Source organism: Hoplias malabaricus, chromosome 18, assembly GCF_029633855.1.
Source record: "Hoplias malabaricus isolate fHopMal1 chromosome 18, fHopMal1.hap1, whole genome shotgun sequence".
Classification (NCBI taxonomy): Eukaryota; Metazoa; Chordata; class Actinopteri; order Characiformes; family Erythrinidae; genus Hoplias; species Hoplias malabaricus.
The window spans coordinates 16,934,421-16,956,937 of record NC_089817.1 but is presented as its reverse complement, the minus strand read 5'-3'; the positions used below and the strand labels follow the sequence as shown (position 1 = coordinate 16,956,937).

The 22,517-nt window shown below is 38.9% G+C and overlaps 1 protein-coding gene across 4 annotated transcripts in view; it reads left to right on the top strand.

Moving 5' to 3' along the window:
- Positions 1-22,517, top strand: part of trim3b (tripartite motif containing 3b) — a 52,498-nt gene that overhangs the window by 20,688 nt on the left and 9,293 nt on the right. For 2 of the 4 annotated variants that reach the window (XM_066650358.1, XM_066650354.1), the window contains exons 1-6: positions 5,057-5,316; positions 12,368-12,549; positions 14,092-14,332; positions 17,020-17,171; positions 19,081-19,261; positions 21,295-22,027. In XM_066650358.1, the coding sequence (XP_066506455.1) occupies positions 12,404-12,549; positions 14,092-14,332; positions 17,020-17,171; positions 19,081-19,261; positions 21,295-22,027 (1,453 nt within the window). In that variant the 5' untranslated portion in view covers positions 5,057-5,316; positions 12,368-12,403. Of the gene's footprint in view, positions 1-5,056; positions 5,317-12,367; positions 12,550-14,091; positions 14,333-17,019; positions 17,172-19,080; positions 19,262-21,294; positions 22,028-22,517 lie in introns of those variants that run through there. The other 2 variants (XM_066650357.1, XM_066650356.1) reach the window with 1 other exon arrangement.

Sequence of the window (22,517 nt, the reverse complement as noted above, 5' to 3'; positions counted from 1 at the left end):
ACCCTTTAGTACTAACCCCCACCCTACACACACACACACACACACACACACACACACACACACTTGCTCACAACCATTTGCCCCTCAGAAAAAAATGTAGAGGAGGTTGCATTCTGTATACTGTACCTTTTTTTAATGATATTTAGAAAAAAATATACTTATAAATCTAAACAAATATAAGTATGTATAACGTTGTAAGACAACACATACACAGTAGTATATCTAGTATATAAATAAATAATGTATAATTAAAAAAACTATTTTAACAAAAAAATTTGCACACATCCTTTTTCTGACATAAATTATTCATTAGAATAACCTGATTAAAAGGGGTAAGAGGGGTGGCTGCATATCTTTTTACCCTTTGCACATGTCTCTTCTTGTTTGTTACTCTGTTCCCTAAACTGGGGAATTCATGACTAAACCAATTCACCATTAAGGAGTTTGCAGACTTTTTTTTTTACTTAAGTTTTACACACTAATCGAAATAACAGTATCACTGTATTATGAGTGAACTGTGGTTTATTTGGTAGCATTTCGTAGTGTCACTGCCTGTTTTTACTAATTTCTGTAGTACTTTAAAATTTGAAGTGTGCTATTTGACAAATTTCTCTGCTCCCTCCTACATTGGGCTTGTGGGGGACTTCACCTCTCCCTCAGTGTGTGTGTGTGTGTGTGTGTGTGGGGGGGGGGGGGGGTCTGCTCTTGTATGTAAACTAATCAGTGTTTTGTTTCAGTTACAGTGATCAGAGCACTAACACTGCACATGATCACTGGTGAAAGGCATAATTCGTACTCAAAATGAATGGCAGCACGAACAAAGGTAGGGTTCTAAAGTAAACAGTTGTACATGGTAGAACTGACTGGAACACAGACCAGAGGGTAACTACATGAGAAGGGCGCACATTCCAAAAAAAAATCGAGCCACAATACTTAACTGTAATCATTTATTAATGTAATGTGTAAATGTCACAATTCCTTTTTTTTTTTTTTTTTTTTTTTTTTTTTTTTTATATATCCCGTTTTTCTCGTCAATGCCTCTCACCTGCACAATGCCATCCTGGGACTGAAGAAAGACTGGTGAAGAATTAAAAATTCTATTGTTACACACTGGAACATACCCTACTCATAAATAACTTGAGGATATCCAAGTATCCAAGCTTTCAGAATTTTCTGAATACAACTAAGCATGTTGCCACATAAGGAGACCACTTGTAGCATGCTTTACATGTGGATTGTTACCTCGATCTTTTGTGCAGCACCTAACGTATAGAATCTCATTTCATAAAACTTCAGACACACAGTCCTTCCACTGTTCCACTGCAACAGAGCATAGGGCATTCCTTCTCATTATGTGCTTCAGCACTAGGTGGTCTTGCTATGAATTTGCATGGTCTGTTGCTTAATGTTTAAGTTGTTGTTGATCCTAAACAGTTCAGACTTACAATAAGCATGTCTAAGTGGCAATCGCAGATTTGGAAGAGCAGAAATTTCATGACTAGTGGCAAACGTAACATCCGATGATGGTCACTCTCTGTGACCTATGACAGTCACTTCTCTGACCCATGTTTTCCTAGTGGCTTTATACATATTTTAGCAGTGGATGTGGATCTATAATACATAAACACAATAACGTGTAAGCTATATAATTATGTAACTTTTGCCATGTGGTGCATCACTCAATATCTTTCAATTATCCAAAGCACTTATGCCTGGAAATCCATTTGTTTGACAGACAGTATATCATCAGATTTGTGTAAAACTTTTACAGCTTTCAGTTCTATATTCCTGCAGTCTCTTTCACAGCACAATGTCAGTGCATCCTTCTGCTAATGCTAATCTATCAGACTCTTCTAATCATTCTAAAAATTTAACTCTGGGAGGATTATGCAATCTGTCTGGGATGGAGATGTCTGCAGACGTGTGTGATGGCATGTGGAGGCAGGGGGTCAGTGGTGTTGGTGGAAGGTGTGGGCGTTAATCTGGAAGCTGGATGCCACTGCACAGAGTCCAGTGCATCCAATCCTACAGCTTAGGGCAATGATTGATGTTCAGTGCTTAATCCCTCCAGGATCTGTCAGTGCATTTAATATTTTGTCCCCCTAGCAATGACAGAATGACTGCTTTCTTTAATAGAGAGAGAGAGAGAGAGACTGAGACTTAATTTACTATCATAAACTAATGTTTTATTTGGCATTCGGTAATCCACAACCCTTTGACGTGTGTGTTAGTTTGAAACTGGAAAGCAGGCACAGGGTGGATTGTAATCCTCAGATCCGTGGCCGCCTCACCTAAAAGTTGTTTCCGATGACATCATGTGTTATGCAACTTTCATCGCCTGAAATTCAGTTTCAGAAAGCTGTGTATTTTGCGAGTTCTGCTTTTGGAGCTGATGCGAGATTAAAACGTTTGTGACATTGATTTTATATATTTTTTTTGTCTAATACTGAAAATGTGAATTTAGTAATTTCATATTTTAAAGTACACACCACATGACCAATGTCTAAAAAGACACTATATCAGTGGTTAATTAATTCAACGTGGTGGTTATCAAATATGTGCTGAAGCTGACAGGGTTAATGTCGACTGATGGAGAAGACAAAGTTAGGTCAGTGTTCTGCCAGATCTGAGGTTAAAATGTAGATGGATGTAGGTTCAATATTTGGCAAATAAAAGGTCACTGTTACCCTTTCAATCTGTGTTTTATAAATGATTATTAATGAATTTTCTTGTGTTTACAACCTAATTAATAGCCATTAATAAGCAGATGGTAAAACATTTATAAACCTGTATAATGTTAACCTTTTAAATATTAATCTTGAAACATTCTCTAGTATATGTGATAAAGTACATGTCTAAATGTTAGCAGAACTGCACAGCTGTGTTCAACCCCTTCAAATGAGAGAATTGCTGACAGGCATTCAACTGTACATACACACTTCATTCAATTACCATAGAAAAGCATTGCCAGTAGAATGGGATGCAACAATATGTGGACCTGAAGTGATCATGGCCAATGCCAAATATGGGGATAGCACAGTATAAACCCTTCAGCATTGAACTGTGGAAGAGTGCAAATGCATTCTCTTTAGTGATAGAGAACCATTCAATACCTCTAGAATGAGTAGAAGAGTAGAGCCTGTTACTGCAGCAAAGAGGGTTAAACAACTTATCCCTTTCAATTCCAAAAAAGCATTTGGTGAACATGAGTTGGCCATATAATGTGTGTTATTATTCATAAACCATGGCTTTTAAAAGGTTAGTAGTAAGTGATTTTTTGGACAAAATCTTAAAAAGTATTTAGTTGAGAAAACATGCTTCCTCCAAATGCATTTCCCATCTGTTGGACTTCTAGCATTTCAACATGCTTTTTAAAACCAAAAGTATTGGCAAAAGTATTCACTCACCCATCCAAATAATTTAATTCAGATATTCCAATCACTTCCATGGCCATAGGTGCATAAAACCATGCACCTAAGCATGCAGACTGCTTCTACAAACATTTGTGAAGGAATGGGTCGCCCTCAGGAGATCAGTGAATTCCAGCATGGAACCGTGATTAGATGCCACCCGTGTAACAAGGCCAGTCGTGAAATTTCCGCACCACTAAATATTCAACAGTCAACTGTATTATAAAAATTAGAAGCAATGGGAATGACAGCAACTCAGCCACAAAGTGGTAGGCCACATAAAATAACAGAGCGGATTCAGCAAATGAGGAGGCTCATAGTGTGCAGATGTTGCCAACTTTCTGCAGAGTTAGTCAAAGTATAGTTCTTTAGCTTTATAAAGTGAAATAAAACATGTGCTGTTTTGTCACTCTAGTGCTAGTGACACAAAGAATGATATTTTTAACTACAGTTCGTGTTAAAATTATGTTTAAAATATTTATGTTAATGGAGTGTGAGAGCATCACATCTTTGTAGCTGAATAAACTAAACTGAGAGTTAGAACATTAAAATGTTAAAGACTTAAACAAACATGTCAGTTTATCCTCGGAGTGGTTGCCACATATATACTGCAAAGGTGTTAATTTTAACACTTGTGGTGTTAAATTAGAACTCAAATTTGCTGTGTGGTTTGTGGTTAGATGCTATGCAATACGCCCAGAGGAACTTCCCTCTCACTGGGACCTATACATTTTTATTAATTTGTCCTCTTGTCCTGCATCAGATTTGTCCATCAAATTTGTTCAGCACATTATCATTATAAGGCCACAGTATATTATATGGCCAAATAATCTGTAGACCTTAGTGTGCCCACTGTAAGTTCTAAAATAAAAGCAATAAGGGCTTCAACCCCAATCGTCGCAGTAACAATAGTCGCTCAAGTTAGTGAGAGACTGTGTTTTTCAATTTACAGCCTGCATAGGCTCTAAATTTAAAACATTCTGGTCCCACCACAGACCCAGGAGGGCATACATATTTGGGGTCATCCTGTACCGTAGGCAAACCTTGCGTGTAAACAGCTGGGCTGCTGATATGAGCCTCACACAGATGTTGGCTGGGATGCTTTTCTGTGAAGCTATGCGTTCTCTGCGGGCACAGTTGACCATAAGGGTCAACAATGGATGCACCTTAAAATTGCAGAATGCACCTTTTAGGAAAGGTGACAAAACTTGGGACAAATAAAGTTTAAGCTGGACTAGCATTGTTTTCTGAATAACCTTATTTCTTAGAAGAGGAAACCTCATTTTCTAACCAAGGCGCGTTTTTGTTTTGTCAAACTCTGGCTAAACCCTTGTCTCCTCTCCGACTCCCACCCCACCCAGTTCTTGTCCGCTGGGATTGTTGGGCTGTGAGGCAATCCATGCTTTCAGCAGGATCTTCTCAGCAATCCGGCAATTCGGAAAGAGGCACGTGGGAGGGGCGATGAGTGAGGGCGCTCGGTCTTAGCCAATGGAAGCGTCGCGTGGATGTGGCTTAACTCCGTTGCTCCGCCTATATGTGACGTCACTGTATGCTTTGGTCAGCGCTAGTTGCTGAGAGGAATGCTCGCGCGCGCCAGTGGCGGTGACGTACAGGGGGCTGTTTGTAATAACGGGTACTCGGTTAACGGCAGGAGCGCGCGCAGAAATGAGGAGAGGACATGTTTATGGAAATTTACTAAAGGGCTGAGAGACAGAGAATGAGGGAGTAAAGGACGGAGAGAAAGTTTAGACGAGGGGGCGTAGGCTGGGAAAGCAGACTGCGAGGGAGACAGAGAATACGCTCTTTGTCGTTTATTGACGTTAAAATTTGGCTAAGCGCTACAAATCCCAGCGAATAAATAATAAAGATGAAACCCGCCTGAAATCTCCGAGTCGCCGGTGTGAGTGTAAGTGAAGTCTTCTCTTTCTGTGTCGGACTCTCCAGCTCTCGCAGCGTGTGGGTGTTACTTACTGTTGTAGGGAATTTCAGCTAAATTTTAGAAGACCGCCTCCAGTGATAATCAGTGTTTTTGCTTTGTTAAAATGCCTGTATAAGGTTAGTTAGTAAAATAACTAACCTAAGGAACCAATCCTACCAACTTGGTGGGCAGAGCTTTCGAGCTGCAGGCCAGAGGTGGAAGGGTAAGAGGAAATATAGACAGGGAATAATTGCATATTCCTAAATCTGTGATTAATGAATGAAGGGGAAGCTGGAAGGTTTAGTAATATTGAGCCACATTTAAGGTATTAGGGATTTGTTTCTTAACATGTAATACTGATAAACAAGAATGAATTTAGTGTCAAAATCAGTGATCGGAAGAAGAATTTCTGCATAATTCAGTCAGCGAGATTCCAACAACCTCATTCTCAGTGATTTGAGGTTGAATAGTTTGTTACAGAAATACTCAGTTGTCTTTGCAGTGAAAATGGGCAATATCAAAAATATCCGCTTTGTTTAATTTATTATCCAAAAGGACCACTAAAGCAAGATGTGAGTTTTTATTTGTAATGGTGATAATGGTAAAATTGCATTAAATATTTCCCTTTGAGTTAATATTTTGTTTCCAATATTGAAAGCTTTTTAACAGGTGGCCACAGGGTAGGGTCTCATTCCAGGTGAGTAATGGATAAGAGCAGTATTTTCAGATAATTGATTATTAAATTTAGGTGAAACTTATTAAACTAGGAATGATTTATTTTAAGTAATTTAATACTCAAAATATTTGTGTCTTGATATGTTGATAGTTGTTTTGTGAATTAGTGATAAATCTGAAAAGATTTCTTTGGGTACTATATTGTTTACCAACTGCCTGCATTTATTTCCCTACCATGAATAGATTAAACTATGTGAAAGCACTCTGATAGGCTTTGTGTACAAACTAACACATTGTTTATGCAGAATCTTTTAAAGTTGGTGTAATTTTCTTTTAAGAATTTAGAGCTGTGCTTGAAGCTGTGAAGAGTGATTTCAGGCACATCCCAGACACAACTGCTTTACAGTTGGTGTTCAAGCTACTGTTGCGAACAGTACGGGACTGTGAACTTGATATTTTCAAACTGAAATTTGAAGTCACATGAGTTGACTGTGTGTGGGAGGACTCCTTACCTTGTATTTTGTCTCTATTTTGTTTAAGATGTTTGTATGATTTTCTTATCACACAGTTGTTATTTATACACTAGGCAATGGTTCAGATAGTGTGAGTCCTATGTAACCTATCATCTGTATAACGGTGGAACTGGCTTGTAACTCACTCACTTGCTCACACATAGTTCATAATTAATTTATTAATTGTCTGTAACCACTTATCCGGTTCAGGGCCGCAGTGGGTCCACAGCCTACCCAGAATCACTGGGTGTGAGGTAGGGACACACACTGGACTTGGTGCCAGCCAGTCACAAGGCACTCACACACTATCAAACAAAATAGTATTTGATTAAATAATAAAAAGAAAAAAAAATGTTTCTGCCCTTTATGCACTTGAGTTTGTAGGGCACAGTAAGATGTAGAACAGGTCAAATGGCGATTGTTCTTTTTTTAAACAATGACACAGTGTTTTCATTCCGTGTGGGTGGTACTGCTAACTGGGTCATGGCCAGTAGCTGGTGGCTTAACAATCCTTGGCTATTTCATGGGTAAGCAGGTGGATTTAGATACTCTGGGCAGTTTGATTTTTTGATTTGAATTTAAAGTTTGGAAATTTTAGACACTGAAACAGTCAATGATTTTGTTTCAAAAGTTGAGGCCCATAATTACTTTGGTTTGTCGTGTAGCTCTTAAAAAGGAACAACTAATCATATTGCATCTGTTAATCCCAGTGTCTATCAATTTCTACATTATATCTGATTATACCACGGTTAGTTCCGACCCTACAGTGTGATTGGCTGAGAGATGTTCTAGGAGTGCCAATATTGTCACATTAACACGTGACATAGTAACAACACCAGAGTTTACAAGACAGAGTGTGGGGTGTGCATACGTCCTCCGAACACCCGTCTTCAAGTTATGGACAGTCGTCTCATTTATTAGGCTTTTGCTTTACTGTACCCTAAATATTTTAGAAATAAAGATACTGTAGTTATAAGCTAAAGTGATTAAGTTTTTTGGCATGTAATTTAAGTGATTTTCTTTGTTCAAACATGCTTATTAAACTAGTAAATTTGCTGGTCCAGCGGCTTAAATGTTGCGCTAAAAAAGGGGAATAACTTTCACTTATGCTGTTTGCACACGAAGTGCTGCTCACTCACAGTACTGTATTAACTGCTTAATACAATATCCATGTCCTGTTTCTCTTGAAACGGCATCCTGTGAATCCCAGCCATCTGCTGGTGTGTCTGACCCTGTCTAAGCCCCACATAGTGATAGACTGGTCTTATTTTAGGCTCCCTGCATCATCGCATCAGGAGAGATTGATATATAGGGAGGAGGATAGTAAAATAGATAATAGCTGAGGGGCACATAACATCACTTGTGTCTTCATCATATTCATGACGCAATGTCAAAATCCCACCCGAGTATCCGTGTTAAAATGTGCAGCTATATTAACCGTGCTGGTGACTGAGGGGGCCCAGATGCCAATCAAAACACAGAGGGAGATGGGGCCAGTGAACTGTTTGACCAGCCAGCTAGACTCTGGGATTTAGAGCCTTATTTGTACCAGGCTGTGACAGATGTGTTTACAGAGGTTTGCGTGTATGTGCGCAAGTGTGAATGTGAAAAAGCGAGTGGGGTATAAATAATAAATCTGCTTGTGACCCACTGAGAAAGTTTGTAACGCTCCAGACACCAAATACAGATGGGATGTTATAATGAAAATTATAACATAACAGTATTTGAAGACGTGTTTATTATAAATAGTTATAATAGAGAAGTGCAAACAAGTTTGAATGGAAAGCAGTTAATAAATAAAAGATTAATGAGACAGTAGGTTGACCTCTCCAGCTGTTAATATGTTTTGGTTTTTGTTTATATCATTATTTTGTGCCAAATTCCCATACTAGTCAATCCAATTAATAATTTATTTATTTTAATTTGTTCACGGTACACTACTATTAAAATATAATCATTTTCAACACTTATTTATCCAATAATGTTTTAGAAATGAAGCTTAATTCGAAATTTGCCCCTTAACAGCTAATACTTTTCTGCTAAGTCTGTGGTGATGATATTCATTTGCACGGCAGGTAGTGTCTCAGTCACACAGCTCCAGGGACCTGGAGGTTGTGGGTTCAATTCCTGCTCCGGGTGACTGTCTCTGTCTGTCTGAGTTTGGTGTGTTCTCCCCATGTCAATGTGGGTTTCCTCCGGGTGCTCCGGTTTGATGTGAGCGTGTCAGTGTGTGTTTGTGTGTTGCCCTGTGAAGGACTGGAGTCCCCTCCAGGGTGTGTTCCTGCCTGTTCTGGATAGGCTCCAGACCCACCGCGATCCTGAACTGGATAGAGAGAAGGCTGGCGCTGCAGAACCAGAAATACATAGGGAGGAATTGGATGTGATCCAGCTCCTCCCTCATTGTGTTTTCACTGGATTAGACTAAAACTGGCTCCTCCCAGTACAAGCTAACCCTTACCCTAACCCTAACCTCCCATGAAGAAGGAGTTGGATGTGGGCGGAGCTGGATATGATCTGACGCCACCCAGTGGATTTCTCTTTCTGTAGTGAGGAGTACTTGTTGACTGGATAAGCAGTTACAGACAATGAATGAATGAAGGTACTGACGTAAGATTATAAGTTTGGGGTCCAGCTGATTTTCTTTTTTTTTATTATTATTATTTAGAGTGGGTACAACTTAAAGAAGCTGCTTTCCCTCAGTATTAGGAGTCTGCACATCCTTTGGAAATTCATAGATCAGCTGCAGCATTAAAACATGCCTAATATTGTGTAGGTTCTTTTTCGTTCGACGAGAACAATTTAGACCCACCGAAACAGAAGGGGTCTGGTGGGATCAGGCATCAAGCCATATGCTGCTGATCCTTTAAGTCTTGTCATTTTTGAGAGCGGGGTCTTCTTGGAGCTAAACCATAGATACTCAATTAGTTGGAGATGTTTGTTAGATAGGTGGTACATGCCAGAGTAACATTTCAATGCATGTCAGGACTGAAGGTTTCATAGCAGAACTTTGCCCGGGGCATCACACTGACTCTAACTGCTTGCCTCCTCCCATAGAACATCCTGCTACCATCTCATCCCCATGTCAGTGATGAGCAATTACCTGTCTGTGCACATGATTTAAAACAAAATGTGGCTCATGAGGCCAAGCTACCTCTTTCGCTTGCTCAGTTGAGTTTGATTCATACATTCCCAATATTTGCCCTTTTGGCTGTGGCCTGGGTTCAACTTGGCACTCTGACCGATCTGCAGTTATGCAGTCCCAGAGCAAGCTGTGATGTGCTGTAGCTTCTAACATCTTTGTATCCGAGCCAGTAAGCAATTTTTGTTACAGCTGCTCTTCTGTGGGGTCAGGTCAGACAGGCTAACCTTTGCTTTCCACACGCATCATTGAGCTTTGAGCACCCATGACCAGGCCAAATGTTCATTGGTTTTCCTGCTTTTTGACCACTTTTTGGCACATACTTACTACTACATACAAAGAATACCTCACAAAATCTGCCCATTTTGAGATGCCCTGACAAAGTCATCAAGTCATCACAATTTGGTCCCAGTCGTTCAAGACGTTACCTATACACATTTCTCATTTTTTCCAATACATCAAATTCAAGAATGAAGTGTTCACTTGCTGTCTAACATATAGCAGCTCTACAAAGGTACTATTGTAAAGCTGTAATCAATGTGAGCTATTCATTTCACAACTCCAGTAGTTAATTTTTTTGTGGTATAGTGTAATTTATCATGATTTTGACAGCTCATCAATATGTTTCCCAAATACAGACACATTATATATAGCAGGAAATGTGGACCAAAGTGGTCAAAGAAGCTGTTTGAAATTCATTATGTTGTTTTAATATGGTGTTGTCTTGTGGCCTTATGTCAGGGTCCCATCAGTTTCATCTCTTTATTTTGTGCATGCCATGAGCAGCAAACAGATTTACCTGCTGGCCATTCTAGAAATGCTGCTGTGTACAGGAGTCTAACATTCACACCCTGTCCAATGCCCCAGCCATGCTCCTGTCAAAGGGGGAGGAGGGCTAGGTCAAGAAGGCTGGCTAAATTACATTAAGTTTGAGCTGCAGGAATGTGTGAAACAGAGTGGGAGAAAAAGAAAGAGACATAATACGCTCCAGTTCTAACCCATCAGGTAAAATTAAGGTGTACACTAAAGCACTCAAGACAGTTCACTTCATTATTTGAATGTAATAACCCAGTGATGTAACTAGAATCGTTTGTACCCCATATTATATATATTATATATATACCCCGTACACTATTTTCAGTAAAATAAAAATACCATGATTTTTGCTGTGCTTACTCAGTATTATGTTTCAGCATTGTTATATGTTGAACTGTGTGAGACATAACCTAAAGAACAACTGTTACTGCACCAAATTACAGATTAATACCCTTCGTTTCAGAAGAAATATAGTGTGGCCATATAGTATAAATTGATGGCAGGGCCATCTGTGTAGTGTTGATGTGAACTGACTGATGAGGTTGGAATATTGATAAGAAATCTGATATTTCTTCTCAAAAGCCAGGGTTACATTCTGCAAAGATTATATGGTCAAACAAAATGGAACAAATGGGGCAAAAACTACATGCTACAATACATTCTGATCAATAAAACATCCTCTCGTTTCTAACTAGAAACACAACAGTGGTATTGGTTGAAATTATAGAATCCAAAAATATATTTGCTTCTTTCAGTGAGCTGTAAATAAGAGTTGCTGTGGCTTTTAGGATTAAACCATGCTCTGCTGAGAGGTCTGAATGACAGAGGATTAGAAATAAAAGTGAATAATAATGCCTATGAGCACTCTGTAGTTATGTGTCCTTAAATCTAAAGCCTCCAACCTACATATTGTGTTCCTCCTTGTTTAATTCCATGTTTGTTTTTGTGCTCAGGGAGTGACAGCAAAGTTGAAAAGACTCAGATGTGGGTTGTTCCATCTTTGTCTCTGCTCATAAAGCACTCCGTTATCTGAGCCCACTCTTTCATTCTCTTCAGCTTAGTTTATGGAGTCACTTTGTGTTTATTGAAACATAAACCGAAGCCTGAGTAGAAGTTGTTGTGCAAAAGCGAGAGAAGGTGAGAGTAATCCGAGTTTATTCCTAGACAGTGAAGGCTTAAGGATTGCATCAAAGCACATAAACCTGAAACTGCCATATTATTGTTAAGGAAATTAATGTAATATTTTTTTTTCTGCAGAATAATTGTTTGTGTTAAACAGTTCATCTGTATTGCTGGAGTTCTTCTAAGTTCTTAAGTTATTTGTGAGTGGTTATTATGGTGTGTGTGTATATATATATATATATATATATATATATATATATATATATATAAATTTTGCTCTCCTTCTGGTTCATAAGGATTTAACTAAAATTGGGTACCATTTTAGATCAATTGTATTAGTATGACCATGGATATGGTATTTTAAGCTTTACAGTGCAAGTCTGGCTGTTGTTGGTTACATGGTTATTATATGACTGTATAGTTAAATCTATATAATGGAGTAACATCACTCTAATTATACTTTTTTACCCAGCCCTAGAAAAGGGCTTTAGGACATGCTGCATAGGCGGCTGTGGGTATCTATTAGCAGTGGTTCAACAGCATTCATTAAAAGTCTGCATGTAATGACATAGAAGGAAAGCAGCAATAGTCAATAGCAGAGTTCTGTATAGTGATTTCTCATAGTTAAAATATGCCATGTATCAGATGGTTCCTCCCAAGCAGTAAGTCATTCCCTAAGCCTTCAGGGGTCAAAATCCATTTTGTTCTGCAAGTGATGTTAATTCTATGGGTGATTAACCAGGCTCGTCTTTGTCCTTGTGTGTGTGTGTTATAGGTTAGGGTGTGTGCTGGCCCTTGGCCCCCTCCGTGGATGTCTGTCACCATGGCTAAGCGAGAGACGGGGAGCACAAGTCCAGTGGTGCGGCAAATAGACAAGCAGTTTCTGGTCTGCAGCATCTGCCTGGATCACTACCACAATCCCAAAGTCCTGCCCTGCTTGCACACATTCTGCGAAAGGTACGGCTTCCTCACACACTTCCTGCTCTCACTCATGCTGTGGAAAAGTATATTTTGTTTTCTACTGTCAATATGTTAAGGATGCTAACACCACCAAGTGTTAATATAGACTTTGTGAAAACACCTTATAATTACGTAGTTTAGTTTCATTCCTCACTATTTTAGAAATAGAGTTTTGTTAGCTGTGCCAAGTGGGTTTGGTCAGAAACTAAATGGGAGGGCTTGTGAAAAGACTAAATTAACTTTGTGATATTTGCGTTTTCCAGTTATAACCACTGCCATAATTGTTAGCTTGTATAATCTTGTTTCTGCACAAGAATTAGTGTAAGACAATAGGTTTTAGCAGGCTTTAGGCTGCAGTGCTAATGTGAGACTTCTGAATAAGTCTACTGAGTTATAATACTATTTTTAGCAACCCCCACTGTTTTTTTAATGACAACTTTAAAAGTTATGGCTTATCAAAAATTTTACTGAAAGGTTTCCCACTAATAACCACAACATTAAAAGCTTCATATGCACACACCTTGTAAATAAAATATTTCAGACGCTATTTGAAACCAGAAAAGATATAGACCAAATATAACTCTGGAAGCCTTATTATTCAGTGCTGTTTAATGCCAGTTCTAGGCAGAATGCACTCTGTTTTGGGTCAGCTCACATGTAATCGTGCGAATGTGCCCACTGTCTGTATGTTCTATTTTGAGTCATGCTTGAGGAGTCTCATGACTCATTATTAAAAATAATAGAGTTCTATTTGCGATCCAAATGGGAGGGTTCAAGTTTACTTCTACCGTCCAGTCCAGTCATGCCAGCCAGTCCCATTTCTTTGGCACAAACACATAAAACACATTCAAAGTGTTAACGTAATGACACAATTGCAGAAAATGTATGTATGGTCTCTCCCTGCCAAAGAACTTTTCACTCTGATTACATACAGGAGTTTGACAGAGAGGATGTTGTCCCCCACCTGTATCTTAGTGAATTGGCCCCAGTGGTCTGTGCCCATTAGTTGTGTAGATATGTTATGCCACTCCTTGTTTTGACAGCCGTCATGCGGAATATTGAGTGAAATTAATTTCTGATCACCATCCAAACTCATCTCTCATACACATTCTGATTCTTCCTTCCTTTCTTGCTCTTTATTTTTAATCATGTCCTTCCTCATGGTACGTCCTGCTAATTTATTCATTTGTACTTTATTTCTCACACTCATAAAATAATTGGAGACAGTGGACAAAACACTTTTGTTTTTTTTTGAATGATATTAGAAATATACTTTTAAAATACAAGCAACTCATATTGTAACTCATGTGACTCTATCTCCTACATTTAGCACCATTTGTTATAAAAGCTCAGTCAGCAGATGTCTTGTGCTATTTTAATTACTGGCAAAGGCATTAAAATTATACTCTGTGGGATATACAACACCGAAAATAGAAGCACTCTTTTAAAATAGTTTTTAAAATAGGAAAATTATGTTTAAGAATCCTGTAGCATTGGCTAATCTCTGTCTTCCTTTTTTCTACCCTCTTTGGCCTTCAGGTGCTTACAGAACTATATCCCACCCCAGTCTCTTACACTGTCCTGCCCGGTGTGCAGACAGACATCCATCCTGCCTGAAAAGGGTGTTGCAGCTCTGCAGAACAACTTCTTCATCACCAATCTGATGGAGGTGCTGCAGAGAGATCCAGAGTGTTCCCGTCCTGAGGCCTGCAGCGTGCTGGAGTCAGTCAGTGCTGCAGCCGCTGGGAAACCTCTTTCCTGCCCAAATCACGAGGGCAAGGTAAGCTTCTATCTGGCAAAACTCTGACAAGTGGAAAGATTAAGGAATGATGTTTTTAAAAACTAGCACATTGTGTTGAGTTAGAAACTGTAGTATTGTAGTAACTGTAGTATTGTAATATATATATATATATATATTACAATACTACAGTTATTTACATTATCCACACAAGGGTGCAGGTCTCATGGCATAGGCTGATCTGGTAAAATATTTGTTCCTTTTCAAAGAATTAGTGTTTAAATTCATGGTCCACTCTAAATATGAAACCTTGAGTGCCATGAGGCTGAAGCGCTAATATTAGAAAACAGGCGCTAAGTGACTTTAAAAATTAGCTATCTAAACATTCACGAAATGTACATTTTTTGTATATAAATATATATGGCAACCCAGGCATTGGCCCAGTGTTCTCCCCGTGTCCGCGTGGGTTTCCTCCCATGGTCAAAAAACACATGCTGGTAGGTGAATTTGTGACTCAAATGTGTCCATTGGTGTGAGTGTGTGTTGCCCTGTGAAGGCCTTGGCGCCCAGTGATTCCGGGTAGACTCCGGACCCACCGTGACCCTGAACTGGACATCGGTTACAGATAATGAATGAATGAAAAAAAAAAAAAAAGAAAATGAATGAGTGATTAGTTTGGCCTATTAGTTTCTCCACACCACTATTAACAACATTCAGAATTAAGGTGAATCCAATTTCTTAGTTTGGCCTAGAGGCCAAGCTCTCTAGGCCAAGTCTAAGCTCTTGTTTGGAAAAAAAAATATCCACAAATATCAGTATTTTCCCTTTTAAAAACTATTAAATTTCTATTATATTATTTTAATGTAGATTTAGTGTATTATGACCCTTTTCTTCATAACAAGCATCACTTGTAGTACGCTGATGTCTTGGTAGGTAGCTAGTTAAATTCCAGTTTCAACTTCCAACTTCCAATGGTGAATCAATTCTAACACCTGATGTTACTACTGCAGCATTTAAGGCGGAACTGAAGGCTTTGAAAAAAAAAACTGAAATAAGAAACTGAATTCAGTCTCATAATTACAGAACAGTAAGGAGCTGGTGATTATATGATTGCTGAACATTTCTGAAGGCGTATAATGCCTTAAGTTTTTGTAGATTTTAACTACTATACCATACAACTTCTTTCGAATGATGGCACTTGATATACTCTTAATTTTGGAGCAGCAGCTGGGCTAATTACAGTCAGTGTTGCAGCATAACATTACAAAACTTGCACATGGGGCCATCATATACATGTTCATTTTGTATTTGAGCAACTTTTAAATGTATTTATTTCATTTTTATTATTATTTTCCTCTGTATCAGTGTCCATGGCAGGGATGATCTACATATATGTGAAGGTTCCATTTATACAGAGGGTTTTACTGTTATTTTGAAGAGACATATGTTGCTGTCAAGTTGATGTCTTTTCCTGGGAACTCCATGTCTATAGCTGCAGGACAATGCCAGGTCTTCTTTCTTGCATGAGTAACAACAGTGTGGCTTTGTAGATATAGTGGGCATCCAGATTTTTATCCCTATAGGAAATGGATGATGAATCATGAAGCTTAAATGTTGTATACAGCATGAATGGGCATAAAAAATCCTCTTGCAAAACTGCAACCATTAGTACCATCAAAATGATTAAAAAATATAATTAAAAGGAAGAGTTATGTGACCCAGTAGTAAACATGCCTCTGTCCCAGCTTCCGAGTGTGTTACATGGATCAATTTCAAAATATTCATGGTCCTTTTGTCTGTGAAATAAAGATTCACACGGTTTAACAGATTTCAGTGACATTGAAAGTTTCCGAACATTTCTGAAAATGAGGTTTGTGTAGATGTAGGACAGAATAAGACAAATGGTGTATTCAGACTAAAATACTTGAAATACACTGATCATATTACTTTTTGGCTCAGGTAAAATCTTTAATTATGATTTTGAAATGTGTTTTTCATAACTGTATGAAGGCTTGCTTGTCTTGACTGCAGGAACTGGAAATTAAATTAATGCAGTGTGTTATTTGATTTTGATCACAATACAATATGTTTTGGGTGCAATCCTATAAAAAGCCATATGTTGTGGGTTCAAGTCATGCTTCAGGTGACTGTCTGTGAAGAGTTTGGTGTGTTCTCCCCGTGTCTGCGTGGGTTTCCTCCGGGTGCTCTGGTTTCCTCCCACAGTCCAAAAACAGACGTTGGTAGGTGAATTAGTGACTAAGAAGTGTTTGTAGGTGTGAGTGAATGTGGTGTGAGTGTGTGTCACTCTGTGAAGGACTGGTGCCCCCTCCAGAGTGTGTTCCTGCCTTGAGCCCAGTGATTCCCAGTTACCTCTGGACCCAAAAAGGCACCAAAATGCCTCTCACTCCAGACTCCAAAGTTTGAGAATATCTCAACCCAAACATGAGCATCACACTGCACATCAGGACATTGTTTTAATCCGCTTACCTTTCCTTTCCAGCCAAAAATCCTATATTTTCTCCAAACAAAATATAGATAAGCCCCTCATGTGCCATTTCAAATACAAGGGTGTATGGGCCCCAATGCTCTGTGAACATCTGTTGGGTCCCTACTGTTGGGCAAATCTAAATGTTTCTGATTGTTCAGCTATCTCTTTATTTAGCTATCCCTTTTTCATATTATTAAGCTTAATGGAATGTAATGGGGATGTTGATTTGTGCCCTGTGTAGGTGATGGAGTATTACTGTGAGTCATGTGAAACGGCTATGTGTTTGGACTGTACGGAGGGTGAACACAGAGAGCATGTGACCGTCCCACTAAGGGATGTCCTGGAACAGCACAAAGCAGCACTGAAGAACCAGCTAGATGCCATACGCAACAGGTACCACTCAATTCAACAGCAGTGTTTTACAAATCACTGTGGTGGACAGCTCTTTATTTTTGGGAAATATTAAAGTGTTTTCTCCCAAAGGATCACTGATGCACAATCGTATATACCGATCAACCATAATATTATGATCACCTAGTTTCTACACGCACTCACCGTCCATTCTCTCAGCTTCGTTGTCCACAGGAGCGCTTTGTAGTTCTACAATTACAGACTGGAGTCCATCTGTTGCTCCATATACTTTGTTAGCCCTCTTTCTCCCTTTTCTTCAATGGTCAGGACCCTCACAGGACCTCCACGGAGCAGGTATGCTTTGGGTGGTGGATCATTCTCAGCACTGATAGTGACACTGGTGTGCTGATGTGTTAGCGCGTGTTGTGTTGGTACGAGTGGATCAGACGCAGCAGTGCTGCTGGAGTTTCTAAAGCCCTCAGTGACCGACAATAGTCCTACAACCAAAAATATCCATCGTCAGTGGGCAGTGTTCTCTATCCACTGATGAAGGACTAGAGGACAGCCAACACAAACTGTGCAGCAACAGATAAGCTACTGTCTCTGATTTTACATCTGGAAGGTGGACAAATGTGGTAGGTGCATCTAACAGAGTAGACAGTAAGTGGACACAGTGTTTAAAAACTCCAGGAGCACTGCTGTTTCTGATTCACTTGTACCTGCACGCAACACATTAACACCATTATCACCATCACATCAGTGTCACTGCAGTGCTGAGAATAATCCACCTCCCAAATCATGCCTGCTCTGTGGTGGTCCTGTGGGGACCCTGCTCATTGAAGAACAGGGTGAAAGGGGGAAATGGACTAATGGTCTGTAATTAAACTACATAGTGCTCATGTCTGGTCAATGGAACTCAGAAAATGGACAGTGAGTGTAGAAATAAGGAGGTGATTTTGAGGAATATAATGTTACAGTTCATCAGTGTAAATATTTGATAAATTACATTTAGTATCATTTTTCATTATGAAACCTTTTTTTTTATTCATCATCAAAAACTTACAAAGATCTTTTTTCTGTCTAAAAGGGCTAAAGTGAAGGCATATTTTATTGGATTGTCAATATATTAAGTGAAATCATATGCCAATCTGTTCTCAAGGCAGTTTTACATCACGCTTCTCTACTTGGACAACAAATGTAGAGGTGGCATAAATTGAAACTGAGCGTGTTTTGTTATTGTAATATGTATTTTTTCTTATACAGGGGTGTACATATTCTATACTCTACACAGACATGCCAAAGTGATCAGATAGCAGTATGTAAATTGATTATAAAGTGGTGTTACATCAAGGGATGGCTTGGGAATGCCCACACCTGGATGTGAGGTGTTATCTTGTGTGTGTGGTTGAACATTGGCTAGTGTGCTCATGGCAAGGCAATGTGAATGTTCTGAGGTTTTAATATTCCCTGATCTTTAATGTCACTTGTGTACCAGGAAATGTCACAGTGGACAGTGCCATGTCCGCCCACAAGTGCTGAATGATTCTGACTGGTAGAGTCTGGGTCGAAGTTTTCCATGTGAAAAGACAAGCAGAAATCACATCCACATTGAATGCAGTAGAGCCCATACGCATATTCTACAGGTCAATGCCACATTCTTTAGCTTCCGGGTGCTCACTGTCATGCCTCGTTCAAACTATAAATAATTCACATCAACCTCAGTCACAAAATACCACCTCACAACCTACACAGGTATGAGCATTCCCAAGCCGTCCCCTGAGATAATGCTACTTCATAATTTGCATACTGCTGTTCCATGACCTTTGACATGTCAGTGTACTATACTATTTTACAAAACTACCATGTGAACAACAACACTCATAACTTGGCTTATTCTTAGCATTTGTTTAAAATTTAAAACCTACAAATTCCTTATTCTTTCCATTGGCAGGCTGCCTCAGCTCACTGTGGCTATTGACCTGGTGAATGAAATTTCCAGGCAGCTAATAGAGCGAAAGAATGAAGCGGTAAATGAGATCAGTGGCACATTTGAGGAGCTGGAGCGAGTGTTGCACCAGCGCAAGGCGGCCCTCATCGCTGACCTGGAGAACATCTGCAGCGCCAAACAGAAGGTCAGAATACATTAGGAAAATGAGTCACTGTTAATTTCAGATATCTTAGTATCAGACTTTTACAACTGTGTCCACTGCTCTAGTGAGAAAGTGTCATAAAAATGCCTTAAGATCTTAAGGAATAAATACAGATAGTTTTACATATATACATACATTTTCTTTTCCGCTTCTCCATTTCAGGGTCGCGGTGCAGATAGTTTTAGAAACTCAAAAAATTACTAATAAAGGGAAACAAAAGAGAATTTTGAATAGTGCCTAAATGTTATACAGAAACCAAAGTAGAGACTGATGTTAGAATTCAATAAAAGGCATCTAAAAAAAAAGCTAGTAATTAAACCCAGTGGACTATCAACTGAGATTGATGACCACATATGAAAGTGTCACAAAAATAGACTCAATGACTTGATTTTTGCAGCATTGTTAGATTATAGAATCTGTTTATTTGAGAATAGCTTTAGGGTTGAGTTATGAATATTGGCTTCTGTAGTTACAATGACATACTTCCATTTTGAATTAATGTTAACTGAATCAAATTGAACAAGCTATTAGGGAGCCATCTTGTGGATTGTTTGAGAAAATGCATCATGCTTGTGCATTCATGTCAGTACATGCATTTAGTACATACATGGTTCCAGCCCTTCCTATCAGAGGTTCCCTGTCATGGTCCTGGATTACCCTTCCTTACACAATATAGTGATTTGATGCTCTCCAGAGAGTTCTGAAATGTTCAAAACCTAAATTATTGTATCATGTGGCTGAATAAGTAACAATCATGACTTCTTTTTTATGAGAGTTGATCTATCTATATTTTTTAAATCTTGCTTTATCCTTTGAGTGGTAATAAATGTGTGATTCATTATTATTATAATCATTATCAGCTGTTACAAAGCTTGATAATTAGCTGATGAACTTCTGCAAATCTTCTTGCCCCCATTACTGTAGGATTGCAGTCAAAGACCCCCCTGGACATCAGTTAAGCCCCTAAAATTCATATCTACTTTAATATTATTTATTATATTTAATATTATTTAGAAATTCTTAAAGACCTTTTTCCACCTGTTTTAAAAGGGGTTTACATATAACTCTACACCACCCCCTTCATTCAGTATGTGTGTATTTATGAATATGAAATTTGTTCATTTGTTCCTTCCATCTCCATTTAATCTCCACCATTCGCCTGCAAATCAGAAGCTCTCCCTGAGAGTTGATGGGCTTGGTTTTTTAGGTTTATGATGTAAGAAAGCCTGGCTTTATCATTTATGTAACATGCATTACTAATGTTATACACTATTTTTATATGCATTACATTTAAATTCCCATTATATTTTGGTTAGTTTGTGCTTACAGTGCAAGAAGCCCTCAGACATGAAGTGTCATCTGATTCTGTTAACATGAAAGTAAAGAATAGGCTTTTTAAATGCTTTTTGCTGTGTTTGTGTAATTCTTTCTAAATAAATTACTGCAGAGCAGTACTGGATTTGTCCTTGTACTGTTCAGGTGGTACAAATATGTGTAACCATCTCATCATTTCAGTTTCAGTTTAATGTGAATGCTACAAAACCTGAGCTTATTTATTTTTCTTTCTTTAACTTTCTTTTAATCTATTTTCATGTAGTTTGTTAGAGATATAAAAATGTAAAAATCTTAACCATACCATCACACAGATACACAATTTCTGTATTTTGAAAACATGTTCCTAATACTCACATTCCAACCTTGATCATGATACAATCACTTTCCACAGAAAAACATAATGTTTTGTTTATTTACTGCTTTTTTCTGCATTCTTTGAACTCATTTAACTGTGCTTTTTACCATATAAATGTGTACAATACATTAACTTTAATTAAGATTTAAGAACTGCCTTTTGCTTCAAAGACATTTTGAAGATGCATGACGTTTTTTGAACAGCAGATACATATTTGTTCTTGTTCAAATTTTTGTATTTTTCTAATGTACACTTCTTATTTATCCAAATTTGTAGGGTCTTTTTGAAATCCTTTCTCTTCTTGTCTGCGTGATTTTGTGCGTAGGTGCTGCAGACGCAGTTGTCGTTGCTGCAGCAAGGCAAAGAGAACATCCAAAGCAGCTGCAGCTTCACAGAGCAGGCTCTGAACCATGGTAGTGCCACCGAGGTGCTGCTGGTGCAGAAGCAGATGAGTGAACGTGTCAGCGCACTCGCCCGTCATGACTTCCCTGAACGGCCGCATGAGAATGCACACTTGGAGTGTCAAGTGGAGACTGATGGTCTCCGGCGCTCCATCCAGAATCTTGGCGTGTTGCTAACGACCAGTGCAGTGGGACACACCAGTGTGGCCACAGGGGAGGGTCTCAGACATGCCGTCGTTGGACAACACGTCACTGTCACTGTTACCACTAAAGATAAAGATGGAGAACTGGTGAGGACTGGAAATGCGGCTTTAAAAGCAGAAATAACGGGGCATGATGGTGCACGGGCTGCTGAGCCAGACGTGGTGGACAATAAGAACGGCACATATGAGGTCGGATACACAATACGGAGCGAGGGGGAGTACTCCATATCTCTGCTGCTCTATGGCCAGCCCATAAGGGGAAGCCCCTTCAGGCTCCGTGCTGTTAAACCCTCTGATGTGCCTCAGTCTCCAGATGACGTAAAGAGGAGGGTGAAGTCACCCAGTGGAACTGGAGGCCATATAAGACAGAAAGCAGTACGCAGACCCTCCAGCATGTACAGCACAACCAAGAAGAAGGAGAACCCTATTGAGGATGAGCTCATCTACAGAGTAGGTAAGACCACTGAAGGTCAATTGAATGAAGCTCAGATTAATACATGTAGCTATTAATAATTAACAATTAATACATGCCTCTATTGGGGCAACTTGTGGGTCAAAAAACTGCACAATATAACAATTCTTTGGTTACATTGTAAAAAGTAGGATTAGACACGAGTCCTTTATGAGTCTGAAATTTTCTGTCAAAATTCACTGGTGGGTCTGACTTATTTGCAGGTTTTTGCACCGTGTCTTGAGTCTTCATGTTTTAACGTCACACAAACACACTGTTCGAAAAGATAGCCAGGCTCCATGGGTGGGATACTTGAGGATGAATCAGAATCAACATTAAACTGATGAAGATATAATTAGATAGATAGATAGATAGATAGATAGATAGATAGATAGATAGATAGATTTAAAAAATGTTCTTCCAACATGCTTGCAGTATTGCATGTGGAAGAGCACAGTGTGAATTACAAAATATTCTTCCTCATTTTCCTTCA